Raw genomic sequence first — 19,852 nt, forward strand, 5'->3', positions numbered from 1 at the left:
CTTCTTTATTGGAGTTACGTTAATACAATATATGGGCTTTTTTAGGCGTGGAAGTATAAATTCTACTTCACATAGCTAACTTTATCTTATAGAGCAATTGAGATAGATAGCAATATTTGAGCTGTATGATTCCGAGCATTGATTGGGTGATGTTTCAGCAAATTTCCCTTTACTCGAAGCGAAGGTCATTTTTTAACTGATAGCAAATTTTGTTGTTGGGGTGACTGCAGATAGCTCTAGGCATGGGCGGATCTAAGCCGCAGGACCTAGAAGGCTTGTTCACGAAAGTGGGGCAAGTTCTCCCTTTTATTATTGTCTAGACTTAAGTACCAAGGCAATGAGTGTGCAGATATTGCCACTTTTTCACTCCCTGCATCTGCGATTACTAGGGATTTGTGTCAAATCTATGGGACAAGCTGTTCTGTTGAAGCAGTTAGTCCTGATTCTCAATGTAACAAAACAGGTGACGCAAACTCTTCATATGTGGAGACCTTTTGTATGGAACTTTCTGATTTCTTACGTGAATATGGTAAGTGGTTGGGAATTCACTTTGACCTGGGGCTGTGATGAATAATGTAGGGCCTCTAAACCTTAGCGTGTATGTTAGGTTTGGGGTGTTTTTAACAATACTCGATGTTCTTGGGTGCATTTGCAGGCTTCTGTTTTCCTGTTTGCTATTATTTTAACATCTGTTGTTCTCATTATATTCGTAATTTTTTAAAGGATTTCCCTATATGCGTGTTATTGAGAGACCCATCAGTGAGCGGTTTGGTTCGCTGAATGATCGCGTTGTGACATTGAGTAAGTATATGCACGTTTCAAACCGTTTAAAATTGGTTTTAATCAGTCTTGGTGTCGTCATTTTCACCCTTTCAGGATTTCTTTGCGCAGAGCTTATAATTGCGCGTAAAGGCGGTCAAAAAGGCAAACAGAAATCCAATAGATCACAGATTACAGCCGACTTGACGGATTATCTAAAAAGGGCTTGTCTGGCTCTCAACTTACCCAGACCACCACCTGACATTGACGCCAGTAAACTTTTATCTTTGCTTCACAAGTCTGTGAGTTCTGTCAATTTTTTACATGCACTATCGCCTCTGTACAATTTTGCTTCATTAACTGACCCTTTTAACAAGGCAGTGTAGTTTGTGAGTCTGGATTTTTCGTCTTCATTGTAGCACGTTTGCTCTAGCCTTTCTTTTAAGAATTTCATTATGTAGAAGTAATTAATGCACATAAAATGTAGGGACAGAGCAAAAGCGTCTGCCGTTTTACTGACGAGACTTCACTTTCTTCGTCGTTTTACAAAACGTAGATGGATAGGAGCGATCTTTTTTGTGTACGTATTCAGGTAACTGGGTACTAGTGATTGCTGTTCGGTTATATTGAACTCTAGATTGGTGGAAACAATCCGTTTTTTATTGCAAATGATTTCTGCACTTTGTTGTTCAAATGCTTAAAATGAATAGGGGTACTTCTGACATTCTTCAATCGAATATAGGTGGGTCAGATCAATCAACGCCTTGATCATTCAGCCTTTTTTAATAATAAATCGTTGGTAGCCTGTAAGCCACTAATTCGAGATCACGGCTTTCCACTTTTTTTGCCACTCTATCCTTTTTTCAATCGTTGATGAATTTAACATGTAGTTTCAAATCGTACTTTTTTCAATGTACTTAATTTACTTGAGTACCACTTAGTCTAGTTTCTAAGGCGGTTTTTTGTGTTCGTCGTAAGCTGGAGGACTAGTATTTAATGCAAAAGATGGAGGACGCATATGCCCTAGTATTTCTGCCGTGCGCGAATTGTTTGTAAGGCCTCTTATATGCATATTTGGCATATCATGTTTGAATTTGTTATCATCACAATTTGTGTGCAAGTATACTACCTTCAATTCCTACTATGAAACTGCTTTTTACTCGGATTAACGTTGCCCGTCTCCTTTGCAGACGTAATAGTGGTGTGCTATATGATGCATGACCAGGTAATAACCGGAGCATAGGACTTACAAGAGGAAATATCGTTAGGTCATGATGTCTGTTAAACTAATATTTGTTAGTTAATTGCTTTGTTGACGTGTTTATTTGTGTCTGAACAAAATAAGGAAGCCTTACCCGTACTCCATAAATTGCAAGCTACAGATCATGTCTGCAAGGGTTATCGTATGTACAATTGGTAATTCTAACGATAAGATGACACCACATTCCGGTACCAGTTTATCTTTGCATGTGACAACGCTCGTTGTAAGCACAGTGTATAAAAAATAGCATGGAGCTGCAAACTAACTGTTTGGCTTTTCCAAATTCATCGGCGGGATGTCTTTAGAAATTAAGTCTAAAGTGCTCTATACGGTTTTGAACTGCGCTTTACTTCTATTGGCAGTGCTCCTGTTTTAAGCTCTAAATCCCCATATTTGAAAAAAGTGCTGCCCTCCGTGTAGCCTCTTCATTCATATCCTCTTAAGGGTATTTTTGCTTCATTTTAATCCTTCAAATTCTTTGAAGTGTCGTTGCGAAACCCGTGTCATCAAGTAGACCACGGTTTTTAAGTATTGGCAGATCTTGTTGCTTCGTGGCACCAGCACATCCTATTTTGGTCCAGTCACTTGCAGATTGTGTCCAAATTTTTGTCGTTTGTGCAAACTATGAGATTTAAACGATTACTAATTTTTGCCTTGAAAATAACATATACCTAACCCGAGAAATGAATGGCACTGTCTCTGAATAGACAGCCGTTCCACCTTTCACCGGTTTGAACGTTTTGTCGTTTAGGTCACAAAGGCTATTTCAAGCGCTCCACCCAACTATTTGGGTAAACCCATACTGCCACCTAAGGGGCTATCAGAGAAGCAGTGGTCAAACGTGTGTCGCATTGGGCAAATCCTTGACGCCGAGTACACCAGTCGACGTGAGACTCTTATTAAACGCGCCGACTGCACTGTGCAGAGCTTCAAGTGGTCTGATCGGGCGAAGGTGCGCAACTTGATTTTGAATCCATTCAACACCAGCATTACCTCTAGTTGATTGATGAGACATCTTCAAAAGCGACACATCTTCTCTGCTTCACTTTCCAAGTAGTTTTGTGTGCGTGTGTGGGGTTTTAGTCGAAGCTGGAGGAGATGGAGGCGGCCTATAGTCCTTTGCGCGCGTCGATGCAAGCGAGTCCTTGGGGAGACGTGGTGCCCCACCTCCTGGCCGCACGCAACATCCAATTGTTGCGCCTGGAGAAGACCTCAGGTTCGACGGCACGCGAGTTCACCTCTTGTCCCCTCAATCGTATCCTCATGGCTGGTCAGGTGCCCGACCGGGGTGGCCGCACCTGGGAGGTTGAGGCGCCCCCACCTGAAATGCCTGCATTCCAAAAGAGACGGGCCGGTGGTGGTAGAGGTGGAGGTCAGTGTCTTCTCTTCTCTCCCAAAAAAGTTTTCACTTCCACGCTCATCTGATTTATCTCTTATCTGAACCAAACTTGGTGTCCGTGCGCTTATTTGGCTAAATTTTTATTAAACTGTCTCCCGAAATCAAGCGGTTGGGAAAATTTATGCACGACTGAACCAGGGACTTAATGATAGTTTCGCCTAATTTTTAGTAGCATAAATCTTCACGTATATGCTCCTTTTGAAAAAATGTGTACATGAATTCTTTCAGACCATTGCGTGCATAGTGCAGACCGAAAGCATATATGATTAAGTAAACAATCATGAATATAATTGGATTAAACCTGGAAATGCTCATCTTAAAGGCTTATTGAAAGCGCTACTACTGGTGATCGAGAGAGGTATGATGAATTTGGAAGAAACCCTATATTTGGGGTGTATTACTCTCCGTTTGCCAAATCATTCAATCACAGGTCGCGGTCGTGGCGGCGGTGGACGCGGTGGCTACTCTAGTGGCGATGGTAGCGGTGGTGCTAGGGGTGGGAGAGGTGGTGCTGGAGGCGGCAGAGGTGGTGCTGGTGGCGGTGTCAGTTCTGAGTCGTTTGGTGCGAGACCCCCATCAGGTATATCCTTTGGGGCACAGGACATCCAAAATCTCGTTCAAAATAATATAAGTTTCCAAGTGAGTTATGCGCATTTGCTATTCCATGATAACGATATACCCTACTTGAATACATACTTTGTGGGTGCTCATTTTTACCCCATTATCTTCTTGCTTATGTTTCATTGTAGCTATTACAAATTATTCTAAAGCGTCGAGACTCAGACACATTATTTTTCTTAAAGCTTGCCGCTTTTTTATATCTATAATGATGGATATGTAACCGCGGGATTTTTTCGTAGTAACAATACTTACCTCAGTGCATCAATTGGAACTAGAAGGTATTTCTCCCATGATGCTTATTGGATAACTTCCTTATGTGATATAAAATGCTAACTTTTAGCGCATTTCATCGCACTCTTGTTTAAGTTGCTTGATATGAACCATAAGTAACTATGATTATCTATTGCTTAATGTTAAAGCGTAATCTTATCAGACGTGATTCTGTATACACGTCTAACTTTATGTCGACAAATAATCGCCACTGTACTATATTAAATCGAGATATTAAATTTCTTGGATAAGTTATGATTCGAACACTGGTTTAGCTACAAAAAGTTTTTAATTTAGAATGTGAATTGTACCAAGTCTTTTCTGACGTAAACACGTTTCCATTCCATTATTAACATCATCGCACTATCCGTCCCTTGCTGAAGTTTATTCGATGTAATGACATTTCATACTCCCGTGAGGAGATAGGCCTTTTGCAGTGATATTGGGGGAATGACTCTAGTACTACAATTTTTTGCAAAACAGTATATCGTATGGTTAAAAATAAATCCGTAGCATCTCAAAAAAGTGTTCTAGACAAGTTAGATTTCGTTCCTTTTACATAAGGTCAAATTCGCTTTTTGGAAAATATCAACTGTAGACAAGGCTTCCCTGCACCATGGTGCACTCGGGAATTTTCCAGGACGCCAAGAATGGGTTATTTTGTCGTGTTCTCAAAAATCTACGTTGTATTGTCAGGGACTGCTTTACCACTGCTTCTCAACCCTTAAGAAAGCTGTATGGTGCACCGGACTGATTTTTGGCGTTAGAGACTAACGAATCTTTATTTGGGAAAATTTATTTTACAATGCGTTGGTAATCGGGATCTTTGATAGATAGCACTGAAGTAAATGGGGCATGTAATTTATTGGCTTATGTGCAGACCATATGGTTAAGTTTAATTAAATTTCCCAAAGTAGCCTCCGTAGGGTTCTTAAATGGACGGGCATTTCTTAATGATTGGTTAATAACTTCATTGCAAAATTTGTGCTTGGTTTCCTGGATTTGTTTATAATCAGTTTAATAATGATTAGCTTTTTCTTTAAATAGGCTTACTCAGCTTGGACAGCTTACAATGATCCGAGAATTTGCACAGAGGGGGCATTCGAGCGAATTGGTACTGTATTCGCTTTAGAAATAAATACACCTAGCTTTTGGGCTTAATGAACTCAGTCATGCTTCCATGATGACATGATAACGTTCTTTCCAACGGCCTCCAAATGAAATTTTCATTTCCTGTTCCGAGTGCTAGTTCCCTTTTTAAAGATTTGGGCAAACTGCCTTTCCACGTTGTAGTTATGCCATTAATTCTGCTTCCGCAACATGTTTTCCTATGTTTATCCTTCCAGACCAGTTGCTTTTGCTAGACTTGTGTGTCTGGATCCAAACCACAATATCACGGTAGACGTCTTTGAGATCTAATACCCTTAGACCAAAACCTTTTTGTCCTATGTTTGTTCAACCTCTGGCAATTTTTCACTTCTTATAAATGCCACAAAATTCATTATTAATGCTTGTTTACATACTGTTTTGGTCGACAAACAAGCTTCTTCCTTCCGCACGCTTAAATATGCTCTGTATATCCGTGTAAGTTGCTGGCATTGCTCGAGTTTCACCAAAATTAGGATGTTCTAGTGTTTAATTACCTGCATTTCTTATGAGCAATTGACACGTGTTCGCTTAGCAGAGGCCCAAAATTTTGTTCCCATCCGTCGGCCTTTCGACTTGCGTCCAGTTGCCCTAGGTACACGTCCATCATTCCCGCTAGACGTACAACTCATCTTCCTTTCGTCAAATTTGTATTCCGCGTCTAACTTTACATCATTAAGGTCGTGAAATAAGCTAATTCGACTTCATTTATACATTCTCAAATCAAACAAATGAATGGCTATAGTGGGGATTCTTTCGATCATTTTCGGTATTCAAAGGAAACCATATTGAGGGGGAACGCTTGCAAATAACAATGAGACTTGTTGGTCATGTCATTGAAGGATCATTAAGTACTTAAACGTTGCTTTTTATAGGTTCATGTTTGAATCTGACATATGCCAAGCAAACATGGCTTTTCAGGCTTGAGATAGCTTAGTTTCATGTAATTCGTGCTCAAAAGTTGTTACCTTTGGCAGAAGAATTGAATGATTACTGGCCATAGAACTATTTGTAGCACTGAAAATGATTTCCCTCACTTCCTTGAGGTGAAAAATTTTGGAAGCCTGCTGGTTTTTTAACCTTGACTTCGATTCCAGACATCGTTTTGGGTAATATCTATGTCCTACGTAAAGCATCTTTTGAGGCTTTCGTACCGTTTAATAAATGCCATCGTAATGTTTTATTACATGGGTATTTCTTAGAAATGACTTATATGAAATAATTTATCATATGTATGAGATTTGGTAAGTTTGAAATAATTCCTTTTTTTCCTATCCAAGACTCAGACTGCGATAAAGGGCTTTTGTAATATTACTATGTATTTTAGCCTCAATTTTTCATCGGACGCGGTGGTCGAGGCCGTGGACGGAACAAACGTGGGTGATGAATTCTCACCCTTCTCTCGTTTACGTTTTCCTCCCGCCTTCTGTTGTCGTTTCTTGCTATGAGATGAATCAGTTGGATTCTTTGCCTATGAAAACACAAGGCTTACGTCTTCATAATATTGCCGGTTGGAGGAGGGGATTTGCGAGCCGGACTTCCCAAAAGAACTCCGAAATATCCTGGGAAATTTTTGAAGTGTTGTGGTTGAAAGGTATCGGAAGTAGTTGGTTTGAACTGCATTTATGCACTTGTGCATCCATTTCTGCTGGGGTATGAATGCATAGCTCATGAGTGAGTGTAAGTTACTGCCTTCAAATTCCTCTACTTTTACTTTGGGCGTTCAATTAGACTATCCCTGTTTTTAACGGAATTTCTTGATTAGCTTAGTATGGTTTTTGCGATGACCTTTGGGATTTTCTTTCATGGTGATGCTTTTAAATCACACGTTTAGTAACTCATTACATAGTTTCGAGTGTACTTCATCCCGCCTGTGTCGTCTATTGCATTTCAGCGCTTGTGAATAGTTCACTCACCATGGATTCCGCCTTAGTGATTAATTTACATTCCAACTACCACCATCCTGTCGGGCGCCGCTAGTAAGAGGTTATTAAGCAGTGTTTAGCCCATGTTCACCAATCTCACTGAACGAAGGCAAAGGCCGTTCTTACTCAAATTAAAACTAGGTATTTATTCAATCGAAAGCCTCCATTCAATTTTCTTGTCTTCAGGTAGTGGTCGTTTTCTGCAGGTAAGTTGTTTGCAAAGGAAATCTATGGCAATATTTATCGTACTGTCTGATGAGTCGTACCGTCCTACCACTGAGAGTTGATGGCCCAAAAGCGCTACACATTAAAAAAGGTGGATTTGTAAAGTATTCATTTTTCTCCAGCATTGTTTGAGAATTGCAGATCAATCGGTAAATTTGAATCGATGCATAACAAACAGGTACCGGCGTTTTTATAAGGAAAATTTCTTGACATTACTATGAGGTACCATTAAAAGGCACTTAAACTGCGGAATAGGCCAGATCGAAATGTTATAATTGCTTGATTCAGAGATGAGTATCCTGTCCATTGGCTAAATTCGCATTTGCTTTAACTGCGTATCCAATTTCAGGTATTTAACACGTCTGAGCTTGTAGTCTCCACTCTTGATTTATGCATGTCCAAGTATGGGAGTTAAAAATAAAAACTAACTTGAAGTTTGCTAATTTGTGCAAATTGTCTATTCCTTCGTCAGTAGATTACAGTCAGCTTGATTTCCCGTCAATGAATAGTGGGATCAGAGGGTTTGACTAACTGGGGTCGATTTGCTGCTTGAGTAGTCATATTTCCTACTAGTAGTCTGAAAGTATTTGAACCCGATTCTAGACCGTAAGTCTGACCTATAAGCACCAATGGATGTCAAAAAGCCTATTTACAACCAATATTACTTACTTTCAGGGGATGAAATCTTTAGATCTGGTTGGATTATGGCCTTCTGAATCGCCTTCCATCGAAGCATGTTAATTCAGATTTAGCAATTAGTGCACTACTATTTCATACTTGGACTTTGATCACAAAATATCATAACACCCAGTTAATCACTTCGGAAATAGTCTATTTGTGATGATTTGGTCAATTAATATTGACCACGCAGCATAGATTCAAACGGGCGTCACTACCTTATTTTTGATTGGTTAGTCTGTATATAAAATATGATAGGTCTCGCTGCGAGGGAATCCGTTTTGCAAGAACGCACGCAAGTCCCAATATTCACTGATGCATCTTCTCATTTTTACCTTGATTGCTCTCCTTCATACTACAACAGCTGCTCCGGCAGTACTTCCTCGTCACCGTTTGCTGTCTAATTCGGTCATCGAAAGAATTGAATACAACTCAACTCACGGTGAGGCCGAGTCTGATGGACATAGAAAATGGACATTAAAACCTAACATTGACCGCCCAGTTCTATTCCGAGTTATTTTGCATGAAGTTTTCTTCCCTGGCAATGGTCAAGACTGCTTGAGCGATGCCTATGTCATCCTCACCGACAATAGCAACAATTCTGCCATTTATTGCGGGTCAGTGAAAAATCGGGAGCTAAGAATACTTTCACTTCAATTAAGCATTCAAATTGTGGCTGTATCCAAATTTAAAGGAAGCATATTCGCAAATATCACCTATGAATTTGTTGATGCATCAGAACAACAGATATTGCCCATTTGCAGCGGTATAACCGAAAATTCCAAAATGTTCTGGTCCTGCAAACCGCACTTTCATGCACCTAACTTCTCTGAAACGATATGCATCCAGTTAACTGAATTCTGCGATGGTTATAACCAATGTCCAAATGGGGAGGATGAGGAAACAAGTGTTTGTAATGTGGTAAATATTACAAGTTCACAAGTCTGGTGGTCTAAGCTTGGGACTCGTTTCCCATGCCAAGAAAACGCTTCAATGTGCATCCCTTTAGCAGAGATCCGTGATGGTTTTGCTGACTGTCAGGATGATGATGATGATGAACGTCAGTGTACTGACCCTTCGGAGCGGAATGTTTCGTGCCCGAATGAAACACTCTACTGTCGAGAGGATGCCAAGTGCTTGCCCCTGGGTGACGTGTGTAATGGACTTCAAGATTGTATTGGACTTTCAGATGAGTCAATATCTGCTTGTGAATGGAGGAAAAACCACTCTGACAGTTTTGCTAATTTAACTTTTGTTTGGGGAGGTACTTTTGCTCCCTGTTCCCTCGATTATCCATTTTTTTGTCCCAGCGACAAAAGGTGTTTGGCTATTGGAGCCATCTGCAATGGATTGACGGACTGCTCTGATGGATTTGATGAAAGTGCAGTTGTTTGTAAAGTAGCTTCGGATTACGAGAGAGAGTCAATTATTCAGACACCAATGAACCATTCGACGGCACTTATGAAACCTACTAATTTAGACAAAATTACTACAAATCGTACCCTTGATGTACTGGGGGAAACTGCAGTAAATTCTAACAAAACAGATTTTGGTGGTTTCAGAGAAGTAATAGAAGTCGAAAGAAATAGCACGGAAGAACTTGGTAAGAGCTCTAGAAATGAGAGAGCAATTGCAGTAGACACTTTCATTAAGGCAGATCATTCGCTTGATAACCATTCTACAACTGTGAAGGATGCAGAGTATACTGAAACAATCTCGAATTGCACAGAGAATGAGCCGAAATCTAATCGAGAAAAGCCTGAGGACGATTTTTTTGGCATCGACGTTTTGGAGGCAACAATAACTGCTCTTGCAAAGGAAGAAGAAATGACAGATATAAAAGGACGTGCAGATGTCTGGAAAACTACCCGACCATCGGAGGAGACTTTGACTAATGAGGGCTTTCGTAGTTCTGACTATAACAGTACTGAAGAAGATGAAACTAGTAAGATTAAGGAAAATTCAGATCAAGCAGTCATTGATGCTTCAATGATCGAGGAGTCCATCGTGAATACAACCGAAGTCCCTATTGATACCGGAAGTAGTCAGCCTATTGCTGGTGATGCAGAACTGGATTTGAATTCACATAGTGTCACAAAAGAGCAAAGCACTCTTTTAAATGAAGCAATAAATGAAAATTCTACAGAAGAGAAGGAAGAGGTAGCACTGGTGACTTTACTGGAATCTGTCAATGATCTTTTAAAAATTGAACAAGAAATACACAAGTCGGCAATTGGAGGCAGAGTCGAATTGAGCAACACAGGTAACAGTGATAGTTCGCATACGCTTGAAGAAGACGATTCAGGAAAAAACTATACTGACGTCTTAACGGAACCTCCAGCCAAACTTCTTGAAGAGCCTGTTAAAATACCTTACACCACCGAATCAAATTTAGCAGAATCTACTTCAGTCCCTTGCATTTTGTTGTGTAAAATTAATGGATCGGAAGCAGGGAGTTTAAACAAGTCGGAACTCGGCTTCGCGCTCAGCACCCACAATTCCACTGAATCGACCGACGCAGCAGATGGACTTACACTGAAGAAGGCAGACATGCCATCCATAATAGTTCGTAGGCGAGAAGTTGAGGGCGAAATCGCCTTCCCTCCGCTGTGGATAGCCCGCGTTTCTAGCGGTTCTTTCTTCCTCTGCTACGGCATCCTTTTGGCAGACGATAGCCCCTTGCGCTGGGTACTCATCCCCGCCTCCTGTGGCCGCTACCTTCAGTTCTCCACCATGCTAGTCCACTTTGGAGCCGGTATCGACAACTACGAGTAAGCTCTCTGAACTTATAGCAAATCGTGTCATTCTAAAATCCTTTGAGTCCCGTCCTATAGCGGAGTTCGAGTGTTTAGTAACTTTATCAAAGGGTGGATTTATTTCAGACAAATGCATTATTGGAACTACTTCTATTTGACTGTTGAGCAAACTCTGATTGTTTAGTGCCCGGTCAAGTAAAAAATCAAATTGCTATACATTTAGTAGTATAAAATGAAATACGAGGCTTAGGTTTTACAATGTGCTAAATTTCTAAATGTGAGGAATGATAGCAGAATGAATGAGATACTGAAAATTGCTTTAAACAACTTTTTATCAAGCTTTTAAATGATTCAAACATTTTTCTTACTTCATGTAGAAGTTTGCGCTTTTAAAAATTCTGTTCTGTAAATTCCCCTTTTATCTACGAAACCAAGTTATTACCATATATGCACTAAAGCATATGACTGGAACTCAGTTTTTAGAGAACTGACGTCTATTTTTAAATTCAGAAGTTACGTAGATGACAGTTTTAAGGTGCAACGTTTTTCCGTTAGGTAAATAGGTGGATTAGAGAGTTAGCACACTAATAACACGGGCTTCCGCACACCGCCAATATATCACCAAAAGGTAAACCGGATGTTCGCTCGTTAAAGATATTTTATTCATTCTGTGTGGTTAAATATAAAACAATGTTTGGTGATTTGGAATTTCATGACCTATTACATGCAATAAATTTAAAATTTGCTTACAATACGTTACTGATTTGTAGTCAAAAATAGCAACTTAGGATTCTTGATTAGTTTCTTAGGGAGCAGCACTTTTTAAACAAGGCAACAAATTGTCAAATTTTGGAAATCGCCTCTAAGAATCACAGATTTCTTCTTTTCTGCAATCCTGGATATACATTGAGTTCCACTGAGTCAGGCTCAAAAATTATTCTTAATTAATTCAATTGCTGACTGTTAGGAAAGAAATACTTGTTCAATTTTTCTATTTTGTGTGTGTGGAAACACTCACCATGATTTGCAATGTCATTAAGAAAACTTACTGCATATTTGTCTTTAAACCACACTAATTGTTTGATATACTCCAAAAAGAACTGAAGTAAGTTTGGGCTACTCTTCCTTCCAGAATTGTCGCCCGGGTAGATCAAGGAGAATTTGGTCAAGATGTCAGGAATAGATTCAGTTTACTCCAGCTTAATTCATCAGAAAACATCAAACACTTTATACCTCAGGGTATTGCCTTAACAAGTCCAAATAACGATACAAAGACAACCTGTAAACTTCTGGCTCCACGGCACGGATACATCTACTCATTTCAACTTCAGAATGCTGCTACAGAAGATCCCACCGTATGCTCCCATAAATACGGCATCGATATTACCCAACACACGATGTGCTTTTCACAAAACCTTTGTCTTCGAAGCGGTCTTGGGGGTATACTCACGTGCACAAACTCAACGCTGGGATTCTATATTGAAGGCGCTGACTGTTATCAGGGTCAAATCGGCTGGCCTGTACTCGTCTCCATGGTGACCAATGATGTACTCAAGTGGATATGGATCACAACAAGCAAGCTGAGCGGTGTTTGTGGCTTCGCCAGAAACAATGGGAAGTCTTTTCCTTGGTTTACCTACTTCAACCTGACCAAGCAGCATGGTGGGCTTTGTTTGGGTGCCTACACGCAAAACGACACTTTCCCCCTCATCACCTCAGTACGGTGTCTGCGGCAATGCCTCCAGGCCATGAACTCAATGGGAGAAGGGTGTGTGCTGGAAAGTGTGTGGAGCGACAACAGCTGGGGTGAACTCTGCGCAGCGAAGAACATCGTCCAACGTGCCCTGGCTGCAGTGTTGCCGTGGCGGCAGTGCTTGGTAGCCCACCTCGTCTCACCGAACAAGAAGGGAGTGCGATTTGAGCGCGTGCGAGTGTCCACCTTCAATGATTGTGCTGGAGAACGTTTTTACAGTCCTTTCATGGTTGAACAGGGCCTCTGCATCAGCGCTATGGGAGCCGAGTTGAACTGCTCAACGTGGGGAGAGGCAGGGCTGGTGCAGTGTCAACGCGCCACTGATGGTCTGTGGGAGTTTGTGGGTGTCACGCAGGCCTGTTTTCGCACACCTTTACGGCGGTGGTTCATGCGAGCAATGGAGCTCTGATCAATTCCGACCACAGCTGCCGTTGGGTATCCTGTCAACTATAAGATGTTTGATTTTTCCATTTACATCCTGTGTTGTGAAAACGAATACACTTATGCGAAAAATACAGACACCTACATAATATACCAGCCGATTCATCAGTATTGTGGGCTATTTCATTTCGTCTTAAAGCAGAAGGCTAAGAAAAAAGGAAATCTAATAAAGTAACGGTGGTCACCGACGTTGAACACCAACAGATGTGAGCTGGGTTTATCGCAAAACATATGAAGGTATAGCACCACCCGAAAATGCCTTTTCAGAAATTTAATTTCATTTCAATTAAGTACCTTCATGGATGAGCAATTGCTAGGATACGACCTAAGCATTGTGGTATCTCTAGGTGCTATACGGCTACAATACTCTTGGTAAGTCTTAAGTGAATGTTGTTTTGACAATTTCAAAAAACTAGTCGACTTAAATCTACCTAGCAATTAGAATGCAGGAATTCTTTGGCAGAACAGTTAATTTAACTCCTCAAAACAAAATCTGAAGAAAATTTCCCAAAAAAAAACTAAATTTCAATTAGACAGCTGCGCTACTTTAAGCATTTAGTAACTCAGTATTTTTCCCAAGTTTTAATATCTCAAAACGTCGTTTTAGACTAAACATTTCAAAGAATAAAAATAGGGGATCCCATAAACAATTAATTAGACACCACTTGGTTAATGATTTCATTTTGTCATAAATCAATGGCACTCTCTGTAGGTCAGTCAGCAAAATCCGTTGTGCCCATCTTAACAGTAAACATTAAGACATACTATTGCATCAGCGAAAAAATTCATCCAAAATTCACTAAGACAGATTAAAAAAGTGTCACTTGTAGATTACCGAGAGAGACGAAAAAAATTGGAGTCAACTGTTTTGACTCAGAAGAAATCGGTCGCAATGGTAGCTCAATCTAAAGGTAAAAACTCTGTACCTAGTATTTTAACGGAATCTTCTTCCTTGGAATGAGGGTGTTGATCCACTCGAATAAACGCCAATCAACTGTTAGAAGCATTTTAAAGGCGCCATTTTATCGCCTAACCACATCATGCCGTATCAATATACATTTCGTCAAAATTTTGATGCTTATTCTAGTTAAATATATAAAGAAACAACAGTTCATTGTTGTCTATGTTTATTTGGTTTGACAATTTTTCTTAGGAATTTCTGCTTGGGATTTTATAATTTACTTAACACCATATCAAAATATAACGACAGGGATCTGATCACTTTGAGTTGCGCGTAAAAATGTATCTTATTGTGTAACAGCATCACCTTAAAGGCATCATCCACACAACAGCATTTTTAGTTGGGATTAATGTCTTGAAATAACTACAAGAAACTTAAAAGACCTCAAGTGATGATACCAAGTATTCTGCAACAACAAGGCGAGTCGAAACCTCTAAAGGCTTTAAAGCTTACTAGCTTAGAAAACAAGTCATGATGGGGAGTAGTAGGCACGATAAAATAAATTCAAAACCCTAAAATTAGTTAATGGTTAATTTGTAGAATATGCTAGATACCACTGAAATAAGCACGTCTCTCAAGGTGGAGATCAATCCTAAACTTCCAGATGTATTTTAAATTCTACAAATATTCTGTTAAGTTATTCAACTCCAAAAAGATTCTTATAAGATTGCACCATCAAAAACTGCAGCCAAGAGATTAAATTTCCATGAAGTCGATCAGCATAATCGGTCGTTGATTTCACGTGGTATCCAGGTTATGGTAGGCTCATCAAAGGTCACCTCTTTCTTTATTATTTCAGATTCTATGCATCAAATAACATCATTAATTGTAAATACTTTAAGTACGCTAATTTAGTGAGACAATCAGTTTGTTCATATTTGTCCCTGACTGACGAAAGTGCGATTTATCATTTCATTTTGAGCTCCGATTGGTAAAATCAGCGCATCTGATTATTTTAAAATGATAAAGCGGGAACTATTTCCCACGATCAAGGCGTAAGTCATTAATGCTAAATTCAGTGCTTATTTTGTCGCTCATTTAGACATAACTACTCTGGCACCCCTTAAGTCAGGATTGATAAAAACAGTAGACCCTCAGAAATTATGTTACTTTCATGAATCTACTTTGGTGGAGTGTTTGCTTCTAAACGTCAACAGGTACAACTGCAACCATTGTGTGCAGAGGAGTGTGCAACAAGCGGCAACGAAAGAGAATCAGTTTGAGACATCAGGGCAATCGAGACTTGCCGAATTATCATTGGAATGGATCATACTGGTTCTTTATTGTAATAGAAATAACTGCTTCATATTATTAAACTTTTCTGAAAGTAAATGTACTTTATGCAAATAACGAGTAACTATTTTTGTTCCCATTTTTGATGTTCTTGTTTCTGGCAATTTTGCTCGATCCTTATTTCTGAGTTCCGAATAAAGTGCACTAAGCCAACTGTCGGAAATCATATTCGATGTCTTCCCATCATCAATGCCATTAATATGTGAATTCGAGAAGATTAGCACACGCGTGTTTGCAAACCTAAAAATGCCTTAAGCCTAAATGAGTTAAGATTCCATCGGAATAATTAATGACTGGAGAAGGGAAATCTTTAAAATAATAATTTGGGAGTGATTTCAAATTTAAATCTTATATTAAAATACTCTTGACCCCGACGAACATTTCTGGAATGATGGAGTAAATGGGCATGAGTACGCTTATGTTGATTAGCGAAAATAGCACCACTAAACGTGCACCTTAGAAATCGGAAAGTGTAAATACAGAAGATGAAAGGAAATGCGGCGCAACTGATTTAACCAAATGGCATAAAATTTGCATAAATAAAGGCGGCTCTACGGTAGATAGCCATTCAGTTCTGAGTAAAACAACTACTAAAGTCAAAACATGAATAAAACCTATTTTAGATTGCCAAAGTGGGTACCTATTAAGTTGTACTATTGGAAAATCTATTGTGCATTACACTATTTAGAAATTTTAGAGTTTGCAGAGTTCTGAGGGAGGAGAATCAGTATCTCTCTATTGTTGAGTTGTGAAGCCACAAGATAAATTTCACTTCAGCAAAGAATAAAAAACTGATTAAAGTGAATTCCGCTTGCGCAAAAACCATTACGGAACCTCGAAGACTCATTCCTTCAAGCAAGTAACTTATGCATCGATGAAAAATCGGTTCACACGTTTTAAGAAATACATTACGTGAAACAACGCAGACGTGAGCACAGACTTGCACTCTTCAATGTGCTAGGTGACAGAGAGGCACGCGCAACCAATGGAGTGGAGAGGCGTAGTGGCGAGGCTAGTGTGAGAGACGGTGCACCACCGCTATCGGATATCATTTTGCCACACGCCGGCATACTAATGATAGGCACCGAGTTCAAAGCTGTCATCTCACAGACGGCGATGTCTGATAGTATGCAGCAAATGGCCGCTGAGGTGTCCGCCGACGCATCCATTCGATACAACACTCTTGTGGGGATAAGCAAATTCATTAAAGAGGCATTTGAGAAGCAATACGGCAACATATGGCAATGTGTAGTCGGAAAAGAATTCGCAAGGTGAGCCGAGTATTGCATAAAAGTAGTATTTTATAGTTTCTTATTTGAAGTGGTCATTTAAGGAGCATATTAAGTCGCTTCTTTTGAATCTTCTTGATAATGTACGCGAATATGAGAAACATTTTTGCCCTATACTCACGAGATGGGAGATACTCAAGAAAAAAGCATAGGTCTATTAACTGATAATCTATTTTACCGTCAATCCACGCGAAACTGTGCCTTCGAGGTATATGCAGATAAATCTAAAGCTAGTGCAAATGCAATAATACACAAATTTAAGTACAAATTAGTTAATGCTAGTTTCTTCAATTTAACAATTAGTGGCAATTATGCCTGGAAGTCGTAAGCATTGAAAGACTGAGAGACTTAAACATTCTCGTCTAATTATTTATGTTGAGTACAATCCTTTTTTGGCGAAAAAATACTCAATCAAACTTTCTAAATAGAAATGTGGCAAATCTTGTGCAAATATATGCACACTGTCCAATTTGGACTTTCAGTGTTCGCTTTAACAGAAAATAAAAAACCAGGGTTTGTTGCTTGCAATGATAGCTTAAAAAGCCATAGCCCTTTAATGGATTTTTTTGACAAAATTTCATTCCCAATTAAAGAGGACGAGAAACCTTCATTTGGTAAGAGAGGACCTTAATTATTCCTTTAAAACAGCGACTTGAGTAATAGTAAGGACCATAATATCTCGGCTGAGCGAACTACCACGGTGAATATGCACTCACCATACGAACCGGAAGGAGTAGGTCAGCCTCGAAATTTGCGACCATACTTAAGGAGTATCGAACAGTCAAGTTTAGCGGAACCGTCATGATTTTGAAATATGAGGCTATTTCATTATACCTAGAATTACAAATGCCAAGATTATTCCAAATTCAGGTTTCCTTTGCCATGTACAATAATTACTGTAGTTTCAGGTTTTTTGGGACTAAAATGTCAATTTGATGTTGAAAATTTGCCATTCAGAAGTGATCTGAATAGAGCCTCTACCGCTAACATTATGCAAGATGTACTAATCGAGGAGCTGAGCATTACCAATAGTCAAAGTTTAGGTATTCCATACTAGAGGCGGCGACACCGTCGGGCTTTCTGTTCTTTGACGTTGTCCAAATGCAAATGCGATAGTGCAATGCCGGTGGCCAAGCCGCGATTTAATAATGCGAGCGCATGCTTGAATCCCACTCCGAGAAATTTAGCATATTTAATTACGTTTCGGAGTAAATGTAATGCTTAGAGTGAGATTTTCTATTCATGGCAGTTTAGTACTGCTTTAACCTAAAGCAATAGTTAACATAGCTCTAGTAAAGTTAGTGAATATAGCCTGATCAGAAGGCCAAAAATAAAAACAAGCCTTTACCACTCACGAGCACTTTTTGCTAAGCAAGAATGAACTACTCTTGCCTTTATACTTGGAAATTATGGATTTGCATGCAGTTATTCCTCAGGAATACGTTAACCATTATTTAGAGATAAAAATTCTACCTCATTTCATCCCGAAATGGTTACATACGCATTACTTTAACAACCCAAATTAACATCATTAATGGAAAGTTAAACAGTAGCAGGTAAATATTAACAGTCAACAACGACAGTAATAACTTGATTAGACTAATAATGCAAAATTTGTTTTACGGAATTCCTGGTTATGAAGAATTGGTTGAATTACCAGTCACATTAGAGTATCAGCTAGTCTCAAGCAGTATATTAAAATCCTAGTATTCTATAATTTTAGTTTCATTTCCTACAATGACAATGACTTCATACTATTCCGTCTTGGAGATATCTCAGTTCTTCTTTTCCGATGCAGCTAGAATTGCTACCTTCAATTTATTCTACTTAGAACCTGCAATACTTCGCATTCACTACCAAACCAAGTTTTACTTGTTGATTTTGAAAAATCAGTTTAAAATATATTCTTCAAACAAAAGCTTTATTTTTGAAATCAATTAGTGCTGGGCTACGATTAACAATTGTTTGCAAGGCCTTGTACTTTAAGGCATTCATATTTAGGAGTGATTTTAAATCCCCCTCTTCATGCAAAAACGTCTTCCGAAGGAACTCCAGAATTTCCCCATAAAAACGGTCCAGATTAACAGTGGAAAGATAGCCCTTGAAGCATGAAATCTAGCCATTAACTGAGTCTTGAGCACCCGTTGGTGTCGTTCGCGTTGCAGAACTGGTCTTAGGTGCCCATATGTATGGGCTGAAAGTGTTGGCTACGAAAATTCGGACTCATAATTAGCTGTGAATGTACTTCAGACCACCGACGCGAAAGTCATTCTCCGGTAATACCGATCAAACTGATTGTTGTTGGGAAATCTTTTGTGCACATTCAAAAAGCTCCCAAAATTCCATTCTACTCATTCACCTTAAAACTTAAAAGTCAAAACTGAATAAAATCAACCTGCATAAAAACCTGACAGTGCCGTACCTGAATAAAAAAACTCACTTCATGTATACAGCATCAATGAAAGTCCCGAACCCTCATTAAATCGTCCTCACAGATAAGACCACAAGACATTTATTTGAATCTGACTTCCTTAAAGCGCCTAAGGTGCCCAGACTCAAAACCTAAAAAGCAACTTTTCATTTTCTTACGCCGACCAAATCCACATTAAGCGCATTTTGGTGTATTAATGCGCTTGCCCAACATTCTAAACCAAAGGTCCTCGGCACTCAAAAAAGAGGTTCACCATTAACCAAAAGAGGCACCAGACAAAGCTTAAAGCAAAAGAGGATTTCAGGAATGGTTTTTACAAAAACGCCATTAAAAATATTTGCAAAGCGACTTTCCTTATATGCACTAATAATTAAATAAGTGAATATACCGGTTTAGATCCATATACGATAAAAAAATGTTCATACGGCAAAGTAGTTTAGGTGGGACACACAAGTTGTAATCTTTAATGGTTGGTCATATCACTGATTCAGTACCTTAACCAATAGCAACTTGTTTATGTCAGGTAATTTCTAGGCTATATGTATATGTCAGCATGTTTGCAGTCCGTGGAAAATAATACAGATATGCTATCTGTTATATTTGTTATAATAGCTTGAAACAAATCTCCTTATTACATAGCCTCA

The 19,852-nt window shown here is 39.3% G+C and overlaps 2 protein-coding genes across 2 annotated transcripts; both read left to right on the forward strand. All coding sequences in view use genetic code 11, as the record gives it.

Moving 5' to 3' along the window:
- Positions 1-242: 242 nt before the first annotated feature.
- Positions 243-13,202, forward strand: EGR_02263 (hypothetical protein; the record flags this gene model as incomplete). The annotated part of the gene is made up of 10 exons (XM_024491512.1): positions 243-277; positions 321-529; positions 724-801; positions 877-1,061; positions 2,772-2,972; positions 3,104-3,392; positions 3,754-4,050; positions 6,784-7,050; positions 8,649-11,055; positions 12,173-13,202. The coding sequence occupies 10 exons, from the start codon at positions 243-245 to the stop codon at positions 13,200-13,202; spliced, it is 4,998 nt and encodes a 1,665-aa protein (XP_024354018.1).
- Positions 13,203-16,562: 3,360 nt separating this feature from the next.
- Positions 16,563-18,579, forward strand: EGR_02264 (Dynein light chain 1, cytoplasmic; the record flags this gene model as incomplete). The annotated part of the gene is made up of 2 exons (XM_024491513.1): positions 16,563-16,759; positions 18,501-18,579. 2 exons carry the CDS (start codon positions 16,563-16,565, stop codon positions 18,577-18,579), a joined length of 276 nt encoding a protein of 91 aa, XP_024354019.1.
- Between the last annotated feature and the right edge of the window lie 1,273 nt (positions 18,580-19,852).

The sequence above is a fragment of the Echinococcus granulosus genome, assembly GCF_000524195.1.
Source record: "Echinococcus granulosus chromosome Unknown EG_S00010, whole genome shotgun sequence".
Lineage (NCBI taxonomy): Eukaryota > Metazoa > Platyhelminthes > Cestoda > Cyclophyllidea > Taeniidae > Echinococcus > Echinococcus granulosus.